Here is an 18,609-nt window from a genome sequence, read left to right as displayed (position 1 = left end):
AGCTCTAAGCAAATTTTGCCAAGCAGAGACATTCATGTTCCATCTTTTAGTATGCAAAATGGAGGGATAATGAGACTGATTGATAAGTCTGATAATGGAGATGGCAACAAGGATATCTTCATCGTCAAGAAGACTAATATTAAGAATGAATTTAGGCCTAATATGCCTGCTAAGGACCGGGGAGCAGCTAAATCTAACAGAGATAGAGATAGAGACAAGCACTAGATTGTTGTGCTTATTAGGGAGCACTGAAAAGAAATTTTTATTAAGGTAAAAACAATCCGATCTAGTATAAATTCTACTCTGACCCTTTTGAAAATTGCACTAGGTGCGCCAAAGCCTAGGATTGACATTCTTATTCCCACTTAAAGGATCAAAAAGACATTTAGATTGTTTAAACATATTCCAAGAGAGTTTAACTTCTAATAATAACAATGTATTATACAAATATTTTAAACCTATTGATTGTGTTTGAATAATTTATTAATAATAACAAATGTATTATACAAATATTTTAAACGTATTGAGAAAAGGCGTTTCCAGTCCAAGCAGGGAGCGGCTATCCTACGAGGGAGCACCAAATAATCTGGAAAAATTAGATGTGTGAAACTGAAGTATTTCTCAAAGAAATCTATATTCTAGTTATCGATGGAGGTTTTACCTCAAGGACAAAAGCTGTAGAAAGCTCAAAATAATTGTCCCAAACAGAAACTCTATTTACTCGTTTAACACCGGAACTGGGGCTGCTCGGTTCTCGTAGCATGTCTACCGATTGCAGTATCTCTTTGTATATTTATTTCTATGCTTTGTCTTCACTTAGGCCCCGTTTGGTTGGGGCTGATGATTTTTTGACATAACCAGGTTATCTTATAACCAGGTTTTCGAAAACCTGGTTTTGTGGTTTGGAAAGCCAATGGTCCATTTGGTTGACACGGAAGATGAATATACTGTGGACCCCACAATATTATTAAAAAAATTGTCATAAATTTCAAAATCTGGTTTTAATTTCGAATTCCACCTTTTTGTTGGAAGAAACTTCTTCCAAGTTTTGACCAAAATTGGAAGATGAAATTGAAAACCAGGTTATAATTTTAACCAACCAAACACCAAAATTTTTTTGCAAAACCTGGTTTTGCCTCTGATAACCCGGTTTTGGCCCTCATCTTCCAGCAACCAAACGGGGCCTTAGGTATTTGAACTCGAGGGCTTGTTAGATTGAACTCGAAGGCTTGTTTGAACTCGAAGGCTTGTTAGATTGAACTCGAAGGCTTGTTTGACTTGAAGGCTTGTTCATTGATTGATAGAGTCGCCTCAATTATCCTGAAGCAGGATTTCTTTCTCTGGATGAGGGGTCAAGAAGAGTTGGTAATTCCTATCAAAAACCATTTTATTCACTTATCTCATGGCAACCTCAGGTAGGTACGCAAGTAGCAGCATTATACACATTCTTGGACATGATCAACATTCCAAAAGTCGTTTACCGCTGATAGATTGCTCTAGAGCTGAATCAAATGAGACGCATCTACAAACAAGGGCAACGAGTTGCTTCCCTCGTAGTGCTACAGTTCGAGCTAAGTTGTCTGCAACCTCGAAGGCGTTGAAGTTTTCAGCCGCACCATATTCCGGCCTCAGGGTATGGTGCTGTGCATCAGACAATGCCATGGATAGTGCACCCGCAGACAAAATACAGGTTGAAATTTTAATATTTATTGACTTATATGGCTCAAGTAAAAGATACTGTTCCGCAAACTTAAATAGAATTTCCTGAATGTCGACAACATGCATGTAGCATTTGTTTACTAGATAGATTTGGATAATATATTTTATAATCCACCACATAATTGAGAACTCAAAAATGCAATGATAGGTTATAATGCTTGTTTATTGGGGACATGAATCAGACGCTTCTTCCTGGATTTGAATTTGTGAAAGTTTGGAGATTACACATCAATTGGATGAATATCTAATTGTTTTACTTATACTGGCACCAGGAAGCATTTGACGCTGTAACAGTCTTGCTTGAAGAGTTAGATATTTCAAAGGCAGATGCAATGATCATATCGAGGAATGCTCCAAGTTACACTCGTGAACTCATGAATGTTGTGCACGAGTTGGATGAGCTTGCTCTTTGGGGCTCATGGGAAACAGAGGTTCAGAGTGCTGGAGTAGAACACATGACATTCAGTGATAAGATACTTAAGATAGCACGAAGAAAGCGTGGTGCAGGGTTTATTCCATACTTGGAGAGCTTAGGGGTTAATCCGTCATCAACAATGCACATTTCCCGATATTTATTAGGAGAGACTTTGCCTGGCTTGATTGAAAAGGTTTGTCTTGAAGACATTAGATTTCCACAGTCCATTACATTGAATGTGTGCGCTTCTAGTTTCACTTTCAACTGTGTAAACTTTATTTGAAGGTTTGTCTTTCATAACTAAGATTTAGCTAGTTTGCATTGATGGAAAGCTGGTTGACTTCTAATCTATTTGAAAATTCTTGTAGATGACACTTTCATAGTTTCAGATTGGCTTTTGTAGCTTCATTTTTGCAACTGCCTTGAAAAGGTGATTTTATAGATTTTATTGTGATGTTCCATTCTCATTATTGTTCCTAACATCTCTATTTCCAATACTTAAGTGTTCTCACGCAATCATAACCTATTTCAAGTGTATCTGTGGCCTTCCTTGGTAAAATGATCTCTAGGCAACTAAATATCTATATCACGGTGGAAGTATTACCAAGGAAGTGCATACACGATATTGAAACTTGCTGTATTCACTCTACATTGTGCAGAACCCATTTTAAAAGAGCTTATGTCTTTTGACTTAAGCTATAGATAATTTTGGTTTTGTTGCATGATCTAGATCTAGAAGATATCCAGTGGATATCATCGTACACTATGAGAATTAGATGTGAAAAGTATTGATTAAAGAAAGATGCGCAGGAGAGAATTTTGAACTAGAAAAGAAGAGTTCATTAAACTGGTGAATTTTTTACACGATTTACCTTCTAGGGAGCTGTATGGCTGTCAAGTTTCCATTGGCTTTGTTTGTGCTCTACTATGCTATGATTTAGATATTTGTCATACTTTTGTTGGTTATAGAAATGATATGTCTACATCTAAAATCAAGTTGAGCATTGAAAAGAGAACAAGACATGAGGATTTGAAGTAGAGCAATTTTTGCAAAATATATATGTTTAAAAATTTTTAACTACTTTTAAAAATTTACGAGCAATTTTTAGTGAAAATTTTTGATTAAATAATAAAAGTTAAAGAAAAATATTTTTTAAAGATTGATGAAATTAATGAAAATAAGTTGAAATCTGTTCAATAAAGAATTATGTATCATTTTTCCCTTTTTAATAATGAATTAGGGGTATGATTTGAAATGTTCTAACTCAAAAAACAGAGAATTATTCACACAAATCTCTAGGCTAGCAAGAATCAAAGCTCTGATACCCCTATAAAGTCCCTTGTTAATATGACTTGAATTTTTCAATATCTTGGGTGTGCATTGAATAATTTTTTGGCAAATTTATTTGAATTTTTTCAGATTGGTTGATTTTGTTAAACAACACATATGACACGCTACTTAGATTGATATGCAAGGGAACTCAAACTTCAAAATATTGATTCAATAAAATTAGTGACTGAACAACAAAGAACTTGAAATTCATTAATTTAACAATTTACAAAGCTGACCTTCTTTGTTTGCAGCAGGGATTCACTAGCAATTACAGATTGAAAAAGGAAGTTTCAGCTCACAGTAAAATAACAAATATTTAAAAATGTATGAAGGAATATCTGTAGGTATATATGAAAATACTCTCATGCTCAATCAAGAAAGGATTCGTTGTTATTTGCAGACCTCTAGCCACGTCTAGTAATGGAACCCCAATGTTGACCCTATCTTTCATATCCAACAAGGTGCCACTTCCATCCTTAGTGTTGTAATGTTGTCATTGATGTCACAATTTTCCTGGCAACATGAGCTCCAAAAGCTTTGACAGACTGTGCATTTGTGTTTTGGTCCGCTCTCCTCTGCAACTACAGGTATCAATTTGCAGTTTTGGCAATAAGCTTATTTATGCAGTACCCATATTCAAGTTTTCACATGGTGAGATTGTACAGAGTGGAAGATATAAGGTCCAATAATCTTTGTGTGAAGACACCATATTCTTCAGTATAGAACAGTCTAACTAAGTGGTCCACAACTCATCTATTGATAACATTTTGTCATGAAGTTTCGAGGAATGATCATAAATTGGATATGGCATATAAATTCGAGTTAATGGGAATAATTATAAATTTATTATGTTTTGGCTGACTCAGTTAGATAATATGAGTAAAGTTTTTTGGAGATGATGTTTGAAGCAGTTTGGAGCTGACGCATTTGGGAACATAGTGTGTTGAGCCGACTTGATGTATGAACAAATTGGTATACATTTGGGATATCCTTGGACATAAGAAGAGATAGATTGTAACTAATTCGACAATTTCAACTTAACCAAATGCAACCATAAATTATAATGCATAAAAGTAAACATACACCATGGAAGAACTCATAACACCATCATTTGTTCTTGTGCAAATGCTGGCCAAGGGAAAACCCTAGCAGGGATTGAACCCACAAGATTATGCACTAATCTCTCAGTATCTCTGTTATATCTGAGCTTGTTAGGAGTCGTTACATAACATTTAGTACATTAAGCTCTCAAAAACCAAATTTAATATTACATATGTTTGGCCTTCCTTTTCTCAATGCCCCATAAAGGGGACATTACAGTCCTCCCTCCCCGAGATTGCTTGCCCTCAAGCAATCAGGAGTCCATAACCAATACCAGGATCCCATATCCATCTGCTAGCATCTAAGTGAGGACCTACCATGCTGTGGTACCAAAAATAAGAATGCAACCCATCTATCATTATGATCCCTGGATTCCAAACCATACTATCAACACGATCATAGGAGTAATGGGTGTCCAACAACCTACCATTCTGGATCAGCCAAATGAACAAACAGATCACCCAACCAAAACCACGAAAGTGCATGAAGTTGGACTCGTAAGTCCACCACGTATCGCTGTCATAAACCGGATCAGCATCAAGAATGTCAACGCTGTCACCAATATGCCGCTGAACTAGAAAGGTAAACATCTCACATGGAATATATCGCAATGTGTGTTGTCCCCACTCATTTGCATGCAACTCACTAACCACTGTAGGCCAAGCCAAATCTGAAAATGTACTAATAGTCCCAGCAGCGAAGCTACTGATAACTGGAGTATGTAGGAAGATAAAATCACCAATCAATAAGTAGGCAACTGCCATATCATAAAAACTTGGTGGCAAAATAATAACTGAGTTGTAGGAACCTTCATCTCTTGGTTCACTAAGATCATCCACATCCAAATCATGACCTCCATTAATGAAAAGATCATTGTCAAGTGAAATGTCTGAATTATTTTCACTTGGTTCATCTCTATCCACATGACATTGTGAAGATATACAACTGCTGTCATAAAAATCAGAATCCTCATGGCTATCTTCATGCCGGTCAACCCTCTCGCTGTCATTACTGTTAATCTCCTCAACTCCTACATCTGAATGTTGAGCCAAGGTAGAGTGTGCCAATTTTATTCTTGATTAAGCTCAACAATCTAATTTTTTGCCTCATGAAATGTTCCTAAGGAAGCCTCTAGGATGTCCTTAGCATTCGTGAGCTTGCAAGAAAGGATGTTCACTTCTTCTTCCTTCTTCCTTAACGCCTTAGAGTAGATCTTCGTGAGACTAAGAAGATGATCACGATCTGAAAGTGGATGTAGATATTCTGATTTCATTGCTTTCGTCTCTTGCTTAATCAGCTGCAAGTGCGAGAACTCCTCTTTGAGTCCTTTTTGTCTTCTAATTGGTCCATCCAAAAATGTTTTTCAACCATCTCATATGTGTTATCAAAATGTGATAAAGCTGCAATAATTTAATCTTCATTTACTTGCAGCTGATTTCCCAACATATGTGAATTAATAGGTGTATGAGATAAGTCAAGTGTACATGAGGTGGGAGAATGTGTTTCATCATACATATCTACATCATAAGTGTCATCTTTCATACCCAGAAAAGATATTTAGTCCTCATCATTGGCTGATTGGATAGTCTTCTCTAATGTGTTATTATCTTGTTCATCAAGAATACTAGTCTAGACAACCCCCCAAGAAGCCTCTACCTCTATACTACCAATCAATAGCCCTATACTAACTTTAACGTCTTCTACAGGATCATGAGAAGTGTCGTCGGTAGAAATTGTGTATCGGCCGACGGGTCCCTTCGGAAAAGAAATTGTGTATCAGCCGACAGGACCCTTCGGAAAAGTTTATGTATCTGGCCGACGGACTCCTTCGGGAAAGTTCTTCGGAAAGTATTTATAACCCCTTCGGAAAGCATTGTAAGGAGGGGATATCTTATCATGGAAGCATAATGTACTGGTTAGCATATGCGAATAATAATAATAAGAAGAGTTCTTCTGTTCGTGTTCGTGTTCATTATCTGTGTGCAATTCTTAATTAACCCATGCCGTAAACATTTGGCGCCGTTGTTGGGGACCGAACCCGGGTCACCCGCGTGACAGGCGGGAAACGACTTTTCTTTTTGGGGGGATGATGTCGTCGGTAGAAATTGTGTATCGGCCGACGGGTCCCTTCGGAAAAGAAATTGTGTATTAGCCGATAGGACCCTTAGGAAAAGTTTATGTATCTGGCCGACGGACTCCTTCGGGAAAGTTCTTCGGAAAGTATTTATAACCCCTTCGGAAAGCATTGTAAGGAGGGGATATCTTATCATGGAAGCATAATGTACTGGTTAGCATATGCGAATAATAATAATAAGAAGAGTTCTGTTGTTCGTGTTCGTGTTCATTATCTGTGTGCAATTCTTAATTAACCCATGCCGTAAACAAGAAGGTTGCAAATCAATGGTAGTTGGTTGCTCTTCTTTTTCAAGGCCCCCTGTAAGCTGTTTTTGGTCCACTGAAAACTCCTCATACAAATTTCTGCACTTGTCTTTTGCAAGAAGATCCTAAGCCAATTCATAATACTTCTTTTCGGCCATATCAATCTTGTGTTGTAGCTTTGGATGAAAGTCCACATAATCAATGAATGATAGATCATTTTGAACATGTTGAGGAAATTTGTTATGCTCATCATACATGTCGAGTATCTCTATTTTTACATTGATTTGAGAATTTTGGGCTAGTTGTTGTTGTAAGTTAACAAGATCTTTTCTATTTTTTTCCAGGCCGTGCATCTTGCCCGTAGCTAGGTTGCTTGTTTCTGAAGGTGATTGTTAAAAGTGTTTACTGCTGCCTAGAAGATTTTTTTTTCATGCACATGGAACACTGTTAAAGTTATTCCCTTCAGGCATTGTTTTTGATTAGATAAACAGGTTTTACAGGGAACCTGAAACCCAACAGTTAAAACAAAAAAAGGCTGATAATAAGCGTGAAAGCCCAGCCAAAAAAGTTTAAGTTCATAGGCTGATAATAAGCATTAAGCCCAGCCAAAGGAAAGAGTCACTGTTAAAGTTATTCCTGTCAGGCACTGTTATAATGGCTACTATAATCTAGTTTGTAAGTCACTGTAAGAAGCCACTCAATTCAATTGGCTCTAGCCAATATGAAAGAGCCTGAATGTATTGTAATTTCAGACCATAATGTAATCAAGGGTGCAAATGTCCCTGACTAGTTCTAGCCAAGAAACTTGATTTTCAAATTACTAATTCATGACGTAAGCATAACATCGGACACTTAGCTGGAAGTTTACTATTTCCATCATACAACAATCGCTGACAACACCTCTTGACTTATTCACAACTCCCTTAAATGGCTTCTATAAGGATTCAAACATCAAGTTTCCACAGATAACAACAATCATGCAATTCTGATAATCTTGCGGCTTCTCATAAATTCTATCTAACAATATGTATGCAAGAATTTTCTATTCTTAATGCAGAGTTTTAATCTGTTTACATGAGATTTGACATCAACCACATATAGTTCTATGAATTAGTCCCTACTGCCCATGAATCTCTCGCACTCCAAATGTTTAACGGGTTCTAGTATTATTTGCAACAGGCGATAGAATTACCGTGACTTAGAGGAACTATGACTTCATGCACACCGAATATATTGTCTAATTGATGTTGACTACAGCCCAAACATAATAGTTTGGGTCCTAACTCATTGTGTCAACACTTACACCACTCTCCGTCTAGATTTGCTTTGCGTCAAAGACTACTAGCAAGATTGATAAATTCAATGTCTCCAACAGTGCTTCATGTTTGCAACCGCCTCCAGAAACCTTCCCAAAACAACTTGAACTCTACAAGTCCAACTCCTTGTGCAACTTTGCTCTCTGTACAAATGTCCCACTATGTTGTACACAATCCCAGTCCGAACCACATTGATGTATGCATCCCAATAGCAAGGACAATGTCCAATTACTTCAAGCGATCCCAGTTCCAGTCAAAATTGCAATGCCACTCTTTTTTAACTACGTTCAATCTCGATACTATCATGCAATATTATCTAATGCAAACACTCTTCACTGAGTTTATTTCTAATACACTTGAACATTGACTGCATTTAAGAACTACCATGCCGAATTCATTCCTATTCACAGACTGCTTGTTGCGTTAACAGGAATACCTTGTCAAGTGTTTTTTTGCATTCTCCTCGTCTTCATACTATAGGCTTGCTTGTGGAAAGGAATGATTTCTCTGGAAAATTAACTCTTCAAAACTCTCGAGCTGATTAACAGGAATAGTTGTTATAGTATTTGCACCTAAATTGTAAGCGATTGAAGCTCTGCAATCTCTGACAACCTCTCTATCCTTGCCATCTCAAATTTGCTACCAACCAAATCTATATTGCAAGTATTCTTCACTGTAGGGAATTTCTGACGACACCACCTAGTTAGTGTAACACTCAAGGCAACGAGCTCCAAGCGACTTTGTAAACAAGGAATAATATTTCACAATTATTTTGGCACTATAGTTATCTCATGTGCCATCTAGACGTTCACCGTTAACCATACTCGTATCTTATGCCATCGAGTGTTATTGTTGCACTTGTATGCATGTAATTTCTATCCACCTAAAGATTTGATCCAGAATGACTGTTATAGCAATCCAATAGTTAGGTGAAAGAAACAACTCCTGTACACAACAATAATGAGTTTGATTTTGGAATCTGAACAATTACTCCATGGCGTGCTTAATCCAACACTTGGGGATTACAACACAATATCAGGGCTGCTACAGTTCACAACAATCTACAATAAATATTTCAAGTCGCAAATTCACCAACTATAATTCTTGAAATACTTGACCACAAACATACTTCTCCACCATCGACTTCTAGTTCTTGGTTAGGACTTCACAAGTGAGAACTCCACTCACCACAAATTACCAATTTTGTTGCGTCCATTTTCTTCATTGATTGACAACGACTTGTGCTGTAGAAAATCCTACTATACCTCTCTTGACCAATGACTTAGTGGGATATTAATACTCCTTATCATGTGTTCTGTTCAACACTTCTTCGTTCCCTATCCACGATTCTTCTTAATCTCCTCCGATGACAATGTTTTCTTTCATGATCTTTTGCCAAAATTTGAAATAAAGCTTTCATGACATATTCAAACATTTATTGCACAAAAAATATATTTGCAGAAACATGATAACTGGTAAACTACTTAGGCATTGGTATGGAATATGAACGAACTAGACTCCATATTTTAATCATCCTTTTGTACGACTACTGATATATTGATACCGTATGATGCACTAATTATATTTAGTAGATTCAACTATAGTTTTGTAAATATTTGAGCACCCATATATATTTCTTTGTCAATATGTTCCGACAATTACTAAGGCTCACAGATGCAAATCTTCAACATCTAATAATGAGAAACATTTCCTCACAACATTGCAAAAATTGATTAATATTGAGCATATTATAAGAGAGGCATTAATTTGTATTATAATATTGCTGCTGAGGTCCAGATGAGGCCGTGATTTTTAAAAGTCACAACCTTATAGTATTTTAACATTTGATAAGAAGTTGGAGACTCTTTCTAATTAATCACTGTCGAAGGTGTTTCGATTTTAAATAATATTGCTCAAAATATTTCTCTGGACTTTAATAAGATGCTGATAAAATATATACTCATAACATCTCATTTCCATGTGCTCTGTAACGATACTCACCAATCGGTGTGAATGGAAAAATGAATTGTGAATGGAAAAATGAATTATTCGTCCCTCAAACCCCAAAAATTTAATTGGGCCTCACCCTAGATAGGAAATATAAATCTTTCAAATTTTATTTTGAGTCCAATATAGAAGAAACTCCACCTTATTCCTGTGGATCTTGCGATATTTGTAGATGATATTAAGTCTAGATGAATATTAGCTCTGCTAAAATCTGGAGAAATAATTTCCAGCTTTGTAAACAATAAATCTTTTGGAATTTGTTTTTCAAAAATTTCTTTGATTATACCTAGCAGAATGGTAGGTTCAATGCTCTGATACCTATGTAATATCCCAAATGGATATTCTCCACAAATTTACCTCAAAATAATTTTCAGTAAACAATTTACATCTTTTGCAAATAAAACCAGTAGAATAGACCAGCAATGAACCATAATGCTTATTGAAAAAAGACCAGTTTTAATACATCTTCAGAATTGTTATTGTATCATAAATCAGCAATAGAATAACGACATGCATAAAATCCAATCTTAAAAACAATATTACATTGAGATTGGAGAGAAACAACAATATGCACTTGTAATCCCAAATGTGAATTTTAAATCAGGCCTACATCCAACCCACCTAGAAATCTTGAAGGTTTTTCATCCTCAGGCTTCAGCTAGAAAAAGCTAGAAGCTTCTCGAAGTTCTCCAAAGAGAAACCATAAAATCAATCTCAAATCCAAGCATGCCCCAAAAGAATGAAGGTTCCTCCTTTCAATCCTCATAGTTGTGACTCTTCAACTCCCCTTCTTTTGTCTTTTCATCATATTCCCCTACCTTTTAGCCCAGTTTAATAATATTAAATTGGCTTTTTTCCCTAATTCTACATTAAGCTCTCAAAAGGCAAATTTAAGATGACATATGTTTGGCCTTCCTTTTCTCAATGTCTTGTAAAGGAGATGTTACAGTCATAAATCATAATGCCTAGTGTAGATTTAGCCAATTGGTTCCCAGAGTGTAATCAGGTTTGAATTGTCTGCAATGTCTCCAATGACGGGTGAACCATCATTTTCTTCTATTGGTACAGAGAGTGTCTCTCACCTAGGCATCATGATCGATGTCCAAAGTTTCATGTGAGTCTGTAACCTCAAAGATTGTGTCCAAAAAGCATCATTTAGGTGCTAATCCTCTGATTCACCAACTTCCATAGATTATCCAACCACAGTTACAGTCAAGAGCCAAGTCCTCAATCAATGAACAAGCCCTCGAGAAAATCATTTGAAAATGAGTTGATTGTAGAAATGCCTGTAACTTGCTTCTCAATTCAAACTCAACTTTTCTTCAGAGGCTTCTGTGTTGTTTTAATTTGACGTTTTTCTGTTTCCTACATGTGTCTGTGTCATTTATTTGCACAAACGAATGGGCTTTATAGAGTAGGGTCTTGTGCGTAGTTTTGCTGGTTACCAACTGATTTTAAATTTCTTCCTCTGTTCAAAAGCTAATCCAATTTTAGAGCAGTTCTAATTGAATTAGCAAACCACTGCTTTTTAGAGAAGAATCATTTGAAATATGCACCATTTGTCTCGTCCCCATTTCCACCAAAGCACGGTGGGCAAATATTACACTTTATTTTCTCAAGAATGCTCTGAATATACATGGTTCAAACAACACTTGTAGACTAGGCAAAAGTAATTAAATTTTTTCAGAATTGTTGTTTTGTCTGATATCCTTACGTTTGTATAGCATTTTCAAACAAAGAACTCTTTGCAGTTTCAATGACATGGCATGGAAGAATACACGTTGGTTCGAAAAATACAACTCGATAGATACTCTATATTAATCATCGTTAATACATTTTTATTGATCTTCAAAAATATTTTGTGGTTGTATCCTTATTACTATCTGGATGTTTTTTGTATTTTTCCTAAAGCTCGAAACACGCAGAAAATAGCTACCTCTTATTTTTGGGATGTGCATATGATCAAAGACACTCCTTACATACTCATAACATCATGCTGTCTATTCATTGTTTCTAAATTTCATGGAAACATTGCGACACTCGTAGAAGATAAGATAGATCATTGATTACTAACAAAAATGAGAATTTCCAGACGTCTTTTGCGGATAAGAAGATTTCTCAGTTAAGGAGCTAATGCTCTACCAACAACTGCAGAGAATGTTCTCAGATTTGCTCCCACCAATGACAAAAATTGATTTTTTTATCTCAGTATTTCTTGTTAGCATAAATGCTGATGGTATTCCTGTGGGGAGTATCCTAGCAGTGTTGGAGACATTTTTTAGTGATTATATGTTGCATTCATGATAGAGTTTGTCATCGATGTCAACATACTAGTTATTTTGTGAAGATTGGCTTCACAAAGACAGAGATTGGCTTCGTGCGGTTCGAGGATTGAAGATCAGTTTTTGTGCACTTGCAAATATGTTCTAGAATATGTCTAGATGCTACAGCTAAGAGCACATACAAAAATATGAAGACTAGACAAAGTGTTACATCCCAAATTTTGACCTAATTTAAATTTATTATAGCCGTTGAATTGAATGGATTTTCTTTCATAATCATGTGAAAAGGGTAGTTAAATATATCTGTTGTATTCATTATTGTTTAACTGTTCAATGATGATGGTTGTTATCCATTATTTGTCATATGATGATGATAGTAGTTAGCAATTGCTTGGTTTCGGAATTATGGTTAATAATTAAATTTCTTGCTAATATCTACATTAAATATTATTATGGATTTATCATGGAACTTGTTACTATCGTGGAAAATGCTGCATGTGTGATTGCAAGAGTAGATGAAGGGGAGAAGCATTGCTAAACGGGATCAACGGAATGGGGTACTATCTTAGTCCACTTATCTGGTTGACAGGTATGATCTCTAACTATCTTGGTAAGGACCTAGCGACTTGTATAGTAGGGTACAATCACTTGGACACGCATGAGCTATTATATAAACATTAAAAACATTAATGATTTTAACTTAATTAAAATACATACTTTTATTAGATTATTGTTGACGTTTCAATCATTTCATTGTAACACATTTATGTACGTGCACATAGATATAGAAATAAAAGTGACACCATAATATAGTTTTTATACAAGATTCTATCTAATACGTGCATTTAAATACATGTACAAGAAGATAAAATAATCTTCCAAATAAAGCATGTATTCAAATATACATAATAAAAGATACAACCTTGGATAAAAACATATAATATGATGCCAATCTTATAAATACATCTATGTGCAAGTAGATAAATATATTATAATTTATCCTTGATTCATAACCTTCAATTCTTTTCCTTGTCTATTCAATTCTTTACTTGAAACCGAACTATACATTTGGCATTTGATTCTCGATGGATTAAGAAAACAAATCTTTGTAAATTGATCATGAGTTACGACTGACAATCTTGGAAAGCCTTTTATTTATGAAAGTTGTGAGAAATCAAGAATATCATTGAGTCTCATTCCTCACGATATCTCTCAGCATTTTTCCTCACGTTCTTTCTCTCATCATATTTCCTTACCATGATATCCCCATTTCATTGAATACTTTTGCTGAAAGACGTGATTGGTAATCACACCGAGATTTGTGTTTGGAGTTATTTCCGTGAAGGAATGGATTGATCGCGTCTAGCCAATGCTCTAATACTTTCCAAACTTAGCAGGTTATGTGGTTGACTTACCATATCCAAATGATTTATAATATGTTTTTATCAGATACCACTGCATTGTATTTACAGTAGTAAGATATAGTTCCTTGAAATGCTGTACAACATCCTTGTTTGATATCATCGGATAGTTCCTCCTTAAGTCAGAACTTCTCATGATAAGTCAAGACCAATTGTTCATGATATGATTTCACATCTTTATTTTACTGCTGAATGTCAGAATCAAATGGTATTTATTTTGCAAGTCTTAAGTTTATAATTATTAGGTCACAGAAATGTGATATGCTGAAAACATGTAATATTCTTATGTCCGTTGAGGATCAACAAGAGCTGGTTCCTGTGAGATTCAAACACCTGGGACTCACCCGGCTGTATAGCCAAGGAAGGGGTGAAGAGGTGAGATAGAAATCTGCAATAACATGGAAATAAAAATCAAACATGGCATAACAATTCTATATTATTTTTAAAAGGAAAATCATTTAATAGCTCATGCATGTTCATACTTATTGTTCTCCTGTTGTCAAGTCGAGCGGTGGTGATCGAGTAATTGAACCCATCCAAAAGCCTTGGCCAAGGTCGTTAAAGACAAGTTTGCTATCTATGATCACTTGATGTCAGTAGTGCCAGTTATTCAGACATGTCCGTCCATAACTATGCAGACATTCTAAACACCGGAAATGCTCAGGTGACTGGACTAGAAATATCCCAAGCCTGATCCTGGGGTAGGGAGGGCTTTTCTATTCAATATATTGTGTGGGGATGAATATGGTCAGAGGTTGGGAGGTTGAGCCTAAGTCAATGCTTCTCCTCTTACCGAAAACCGAGGCTTGTACAACTAGTTAAAGACTCGCTAGTTACTTCTTGTATGTTTCTTCTTTCCATTCCTGATATGCATTTTTATTCCTCATATAACTGATCATGTATTTACTTTACTATATGCAAGGGAAGATAGTTAATCGTTGTTTTAGTTACTTCAGTTACTTCAGTTAATCATTAATTCAGTTACTTTAGTTAATTGTTATTTCAGTTACTTCAGTTAATCGTTATTCCAGTTAGTTCAGTTGAATGGTTATCTCAGTTAATCGTTAGTAGTTAAATCAGTTAATGTCTCATGAAAAGGATTTTAAGATGTTTGTTTTGAAGATGGTTGAAGAAAACTATTTCATTTCTATGTGAAACCAAATATTAGTTCTTCTTTAATTTGTTATGAAAATTTGTTTGTTACATATGGTATCAGAGTGCTGGGTTCGACACTGAACCTAGGGCACACCACTTAAATAAAGATTATTAAATCTGAAAATTCCTAGATTAAATGGACAGGATGCAAGTACATAAAACACCTCGCAAGAAGGCACGACATCCCATCTTTTTATACCTAATTAGGAACATACCGAACTATGACTACACTTGTTCCATGCCTCAGGACAATGAAACCCTAAAGCAGGCTTTGCAACGAATGAGAAAAGAAAGAATCAGGTGGATTCTTGCCAATAAAGCGGTCTATAGAAACAAACTGATTCAAATTTGGAACGCCCGTCTGGCCAATTCTCTTATGCACTTCCATAGATCTTGGATGGTGCGGGATATGTACAAATTTGAAACTGAATTGAATGCTGAAAATAAAGAAAATTCAGAATGACTGAATCTACAATGTAAACATCCTCTGAGGAGGAAATTTTTGTAGATAAGGCTGTCGTAAATACAACATAGAAGTATTAAAATAGATTAAATAAATTGGTTTATTCCTGTGTTTTATCTATTCACAATCTCTTTATCTTGTAGAAATTAAGTTAAAAAAAAATTAACATAAGAATCTTGATAATTTCCAGGTCAAACTAGTAAACAAGAAATATGAGCAGCGAAGAGAACGTTGCAGGCCAAGACATGGTCCGTGAAAATAACAGACAATCTTCCACTGATTTACTACTTCAGATTTAGCAAGAAACGCAACTGAAGTTAGATAATATGGAAAAAATAATGAATGAAATGGCAGGCCAGATGGGGCATGACCAAGAGGAAATGCAATCCTCACCCCCTCCTAGAACATAAACAAAAGTCTCTGAACACAGCAGGAACACCCCTCAAACTTCACCTTCCCAAAATGAAAAGCAGAAGAAACTTGAAATAGTAAGTGACCTATCCGCAGATATTAAGAAGATCAAACCATCTAAATTTGCTGGTTTTGAATCCGGAGAGGATGCAGAGGCCTGGTTAACCAAAATGGAACAGTACTTTGAAATTAAGAACTTTTCAGAAACCTCAAAAGCAGTTTGGGGAATATACCATTTTGCTGGAGAAGTTGCTACATGGTGGGGAAACGCCAAGATAGAGCTAAACATCAAAACCACTGAGATTACCCGGAAAAAGTTTGTAACTATTTTTAAGAACCGTTGTTTACCTCAAACCTTCTATGATCAAAAGTTGCTCGATTTTCAAAATCTCAAGCAAGGAGATATGACCGTACATAAGTATTGGGAGAAATTCACCCGACTACTAAAGTATGTACCACCATACCAACAAGACAGAAACCTAAAGGTGAGGAAATTCATCATGGGATCGAATAATAGAATAGGAGGGCAGTTGATGTTCTCACTCTTCGAACCATGGAAGAGGCTCTAGAAAAGGCTGTCCGACAGGAATATAAAATCAAGAGAGATGATTCCATCTGGGATAATAAAAGAAAAACAAACTGGAATACAGAAAGTACAGATACTGGATCTCAGAAGAAACAGTTTAAGGATTATAAATTTAACAAACCAGAAACAAAAGGGAATGGAATCAAGGATTTTAAAAGTAATTTCAATACAAATAAGAATAATAAGGGTAGTGAAAAGAAGCGACCACCTTCAGGATGTTTCACTTGTGAAGGAGATCATTATCCTAATAAATGCCCCGTTAAGATTAATACCAATCAGTCACATCGACCACCCCTTCCACATCAACATGTATATCAACAAAGGATCCATGCAACACTTGACACTCAACAAGCAAAACAATAGATAGGCCTGATCAAAACTTCGAGTAAGATCTACGGGAACCCTGTTTCTATTTTAATTGATACTGCAACTTCTGAATGCTTTATATCACCTAAACTATTAAGTAGATTTCCAAAGAGATCTATTTTTATGGCAAAACCATGGACAGTTGAGTATGCAAACCAGTCAAGGGCTATGGTAGAGTAGTGTCTATTTGAGGCTCAGGTTGATTTTCCAAATTTCTCCACTGAATTTAATTTGTACGTAGCACCTCTTGGGTCTTACGATATTATTATAGGCATTAATTGACTCAGTGAGCATAAGGCCAAGGTTGATTGTCTTGCAAAAATTGTAGATTGTTTGGATGACCAAGGTAAACCTCTAAGCATTAAAGGGATTATACATGAAATTAAATCAAAACAGATTTCCACCATGCAACTCAAGAAATGTGGAAGAAAAGGTTGCGAGATTTTTGCAGTAAGAGTTGAAGATATGAGAGATCTTATAAACACCACTTCTGGAGATGATTACATTTTTGAAGATGGGGAAATCAGAGAAAAATTAAAGAAATCTTTTGAAGAAAAAGTATCCCTATCTAAAGAAATATCAGGATGTGTTTCCCGAAGAACTCCTTGGTTTAGCTCCATCCCGAGTCTTTGATTTTACCATAGATCTGATACCAGGAGCAAAACCCATCTCTCAAGCACCTTATTGAATGACCACCATAGAATTAATGGAGTTGCAAATATAATTGCAGGATATGTTAAATAAGAAACTTATCCAGCCTAGTGTTTCACCATGGGGAGCCCCAGTATTGTTTGTCAGGAAGAAAGACGAAACTATGAGATTATGCATAGATTATAGAATTCTTAATAAGGTCACCATTAAAAACTGATACCCACTTCCTAGAATAGACAACCTCTTTGATCAAATGAAAGGCGCTACAGTATTTTCAAAGATTGACTTAAGGTCGGGATATCACTAGTTCCGCATCAAGGACAAAGATATTCACAAAACTGCATTCAAAACTAGATATGGGCATTATGAGTTCATAGTATTACCCTTTGGGTTTACCAATGCTTTGACAGCTTTCATGAATTTAATGAATAGCATATTCCAAGATTGTCTAGATAAGTTTGTATTGGTCTTTATAGATGACATCCTAATCTATTCGAAGAACAAGAAAAAACATCAAGAGCATCTAGAAAAAGTCTTGTAAAGGCTGAGAGAACATAAATTATACGGAAAATTGTCTAGATGCTCATTTTATCAAAAATAAATCCAGTATTTAGGACATTATATCAGCGCAAGGAATAGCTGTAGATCCTTCAAAAATCAAAGCAAATAAGGAATGGCCTATACCTAAGAATGTGATAGAAGTCAGGAGTTTCATGGGATTGGCAGGATTCTATAGGAAATTTGTTAGGAATTTTTCCAAAATAGCTTACCCAATCACATCACTATAGAAAAAGGCTAAGTTGCACGGGTACTTCCCCCCCCCCTCCGGACCATGTACCGGTTCAAACCGGTTCGTGGTTCTGGTCCGGTTCGACCTGGGTTCGTTTTTGGAGGCCTGGTTCGATCTGGTTCGAACCCAAGAGAACCACATATAAAATTTCGGACCAGGGTTCGAACCTAGGAGAACCACATATAAATTTTCCACATTACAACATGTTTTAATT

At 35.9% G+C, this 18,609-nt stretch overlaps 1 protein-coding gene across 2 annotated transcripts in view; it reads left to right on the top strand.

Annotated features, from left to right (window-relative positions):
- The first annotated feature begins 1,119 nt into the window (after nt 1-1,119).
- LOC149537226 (uncharacterized) overlaps nt 1,120-18,609 on the top strand; it is a 214,470-nt gene continuing 196,980 nt past the window's right edge. Inside the window, exons 1-2 of one of the 2 annotated variants that reach the window (XM_089807417.1) lie at nt 1,120-1,690; nt 1,992-2,327. In XM_089807417.1, the coding sequence (XP_089663543.1) occupies nt 1,403-1,690; nt 1,992-2,327 (624 nt within the window). In that variant the 5' untranslated portion in view covers nt 1,120-1,402. The remainder of the gene's footprint in view (nt 1,691-1,991; nt 2,328-18,609) is intronic. The other variant, XM_089807416.1, reaches the window with a different exon arrangement.

The sequence above is a fragment of the Cupressus sempervirens genome, chromosome 10 (genome assembly GCF_028749045.1).
Source record: "Cupressus sempervirens isolate cs-2001-9-10 chromosome 10, ASM2874904v1, whole genome shotgun sequence".
Lineage (NCBI taxonomy): Eukaryota > Viridiplantae > Streptophyta > Pinopsida > Cupressales > Cupressaceae > Cupressus > Cupressus sempervirens.
Note: the sequence above shows the minus strand (reverse complement) of the source record. Positions and strands in the feature narration are given on the sequence as shown.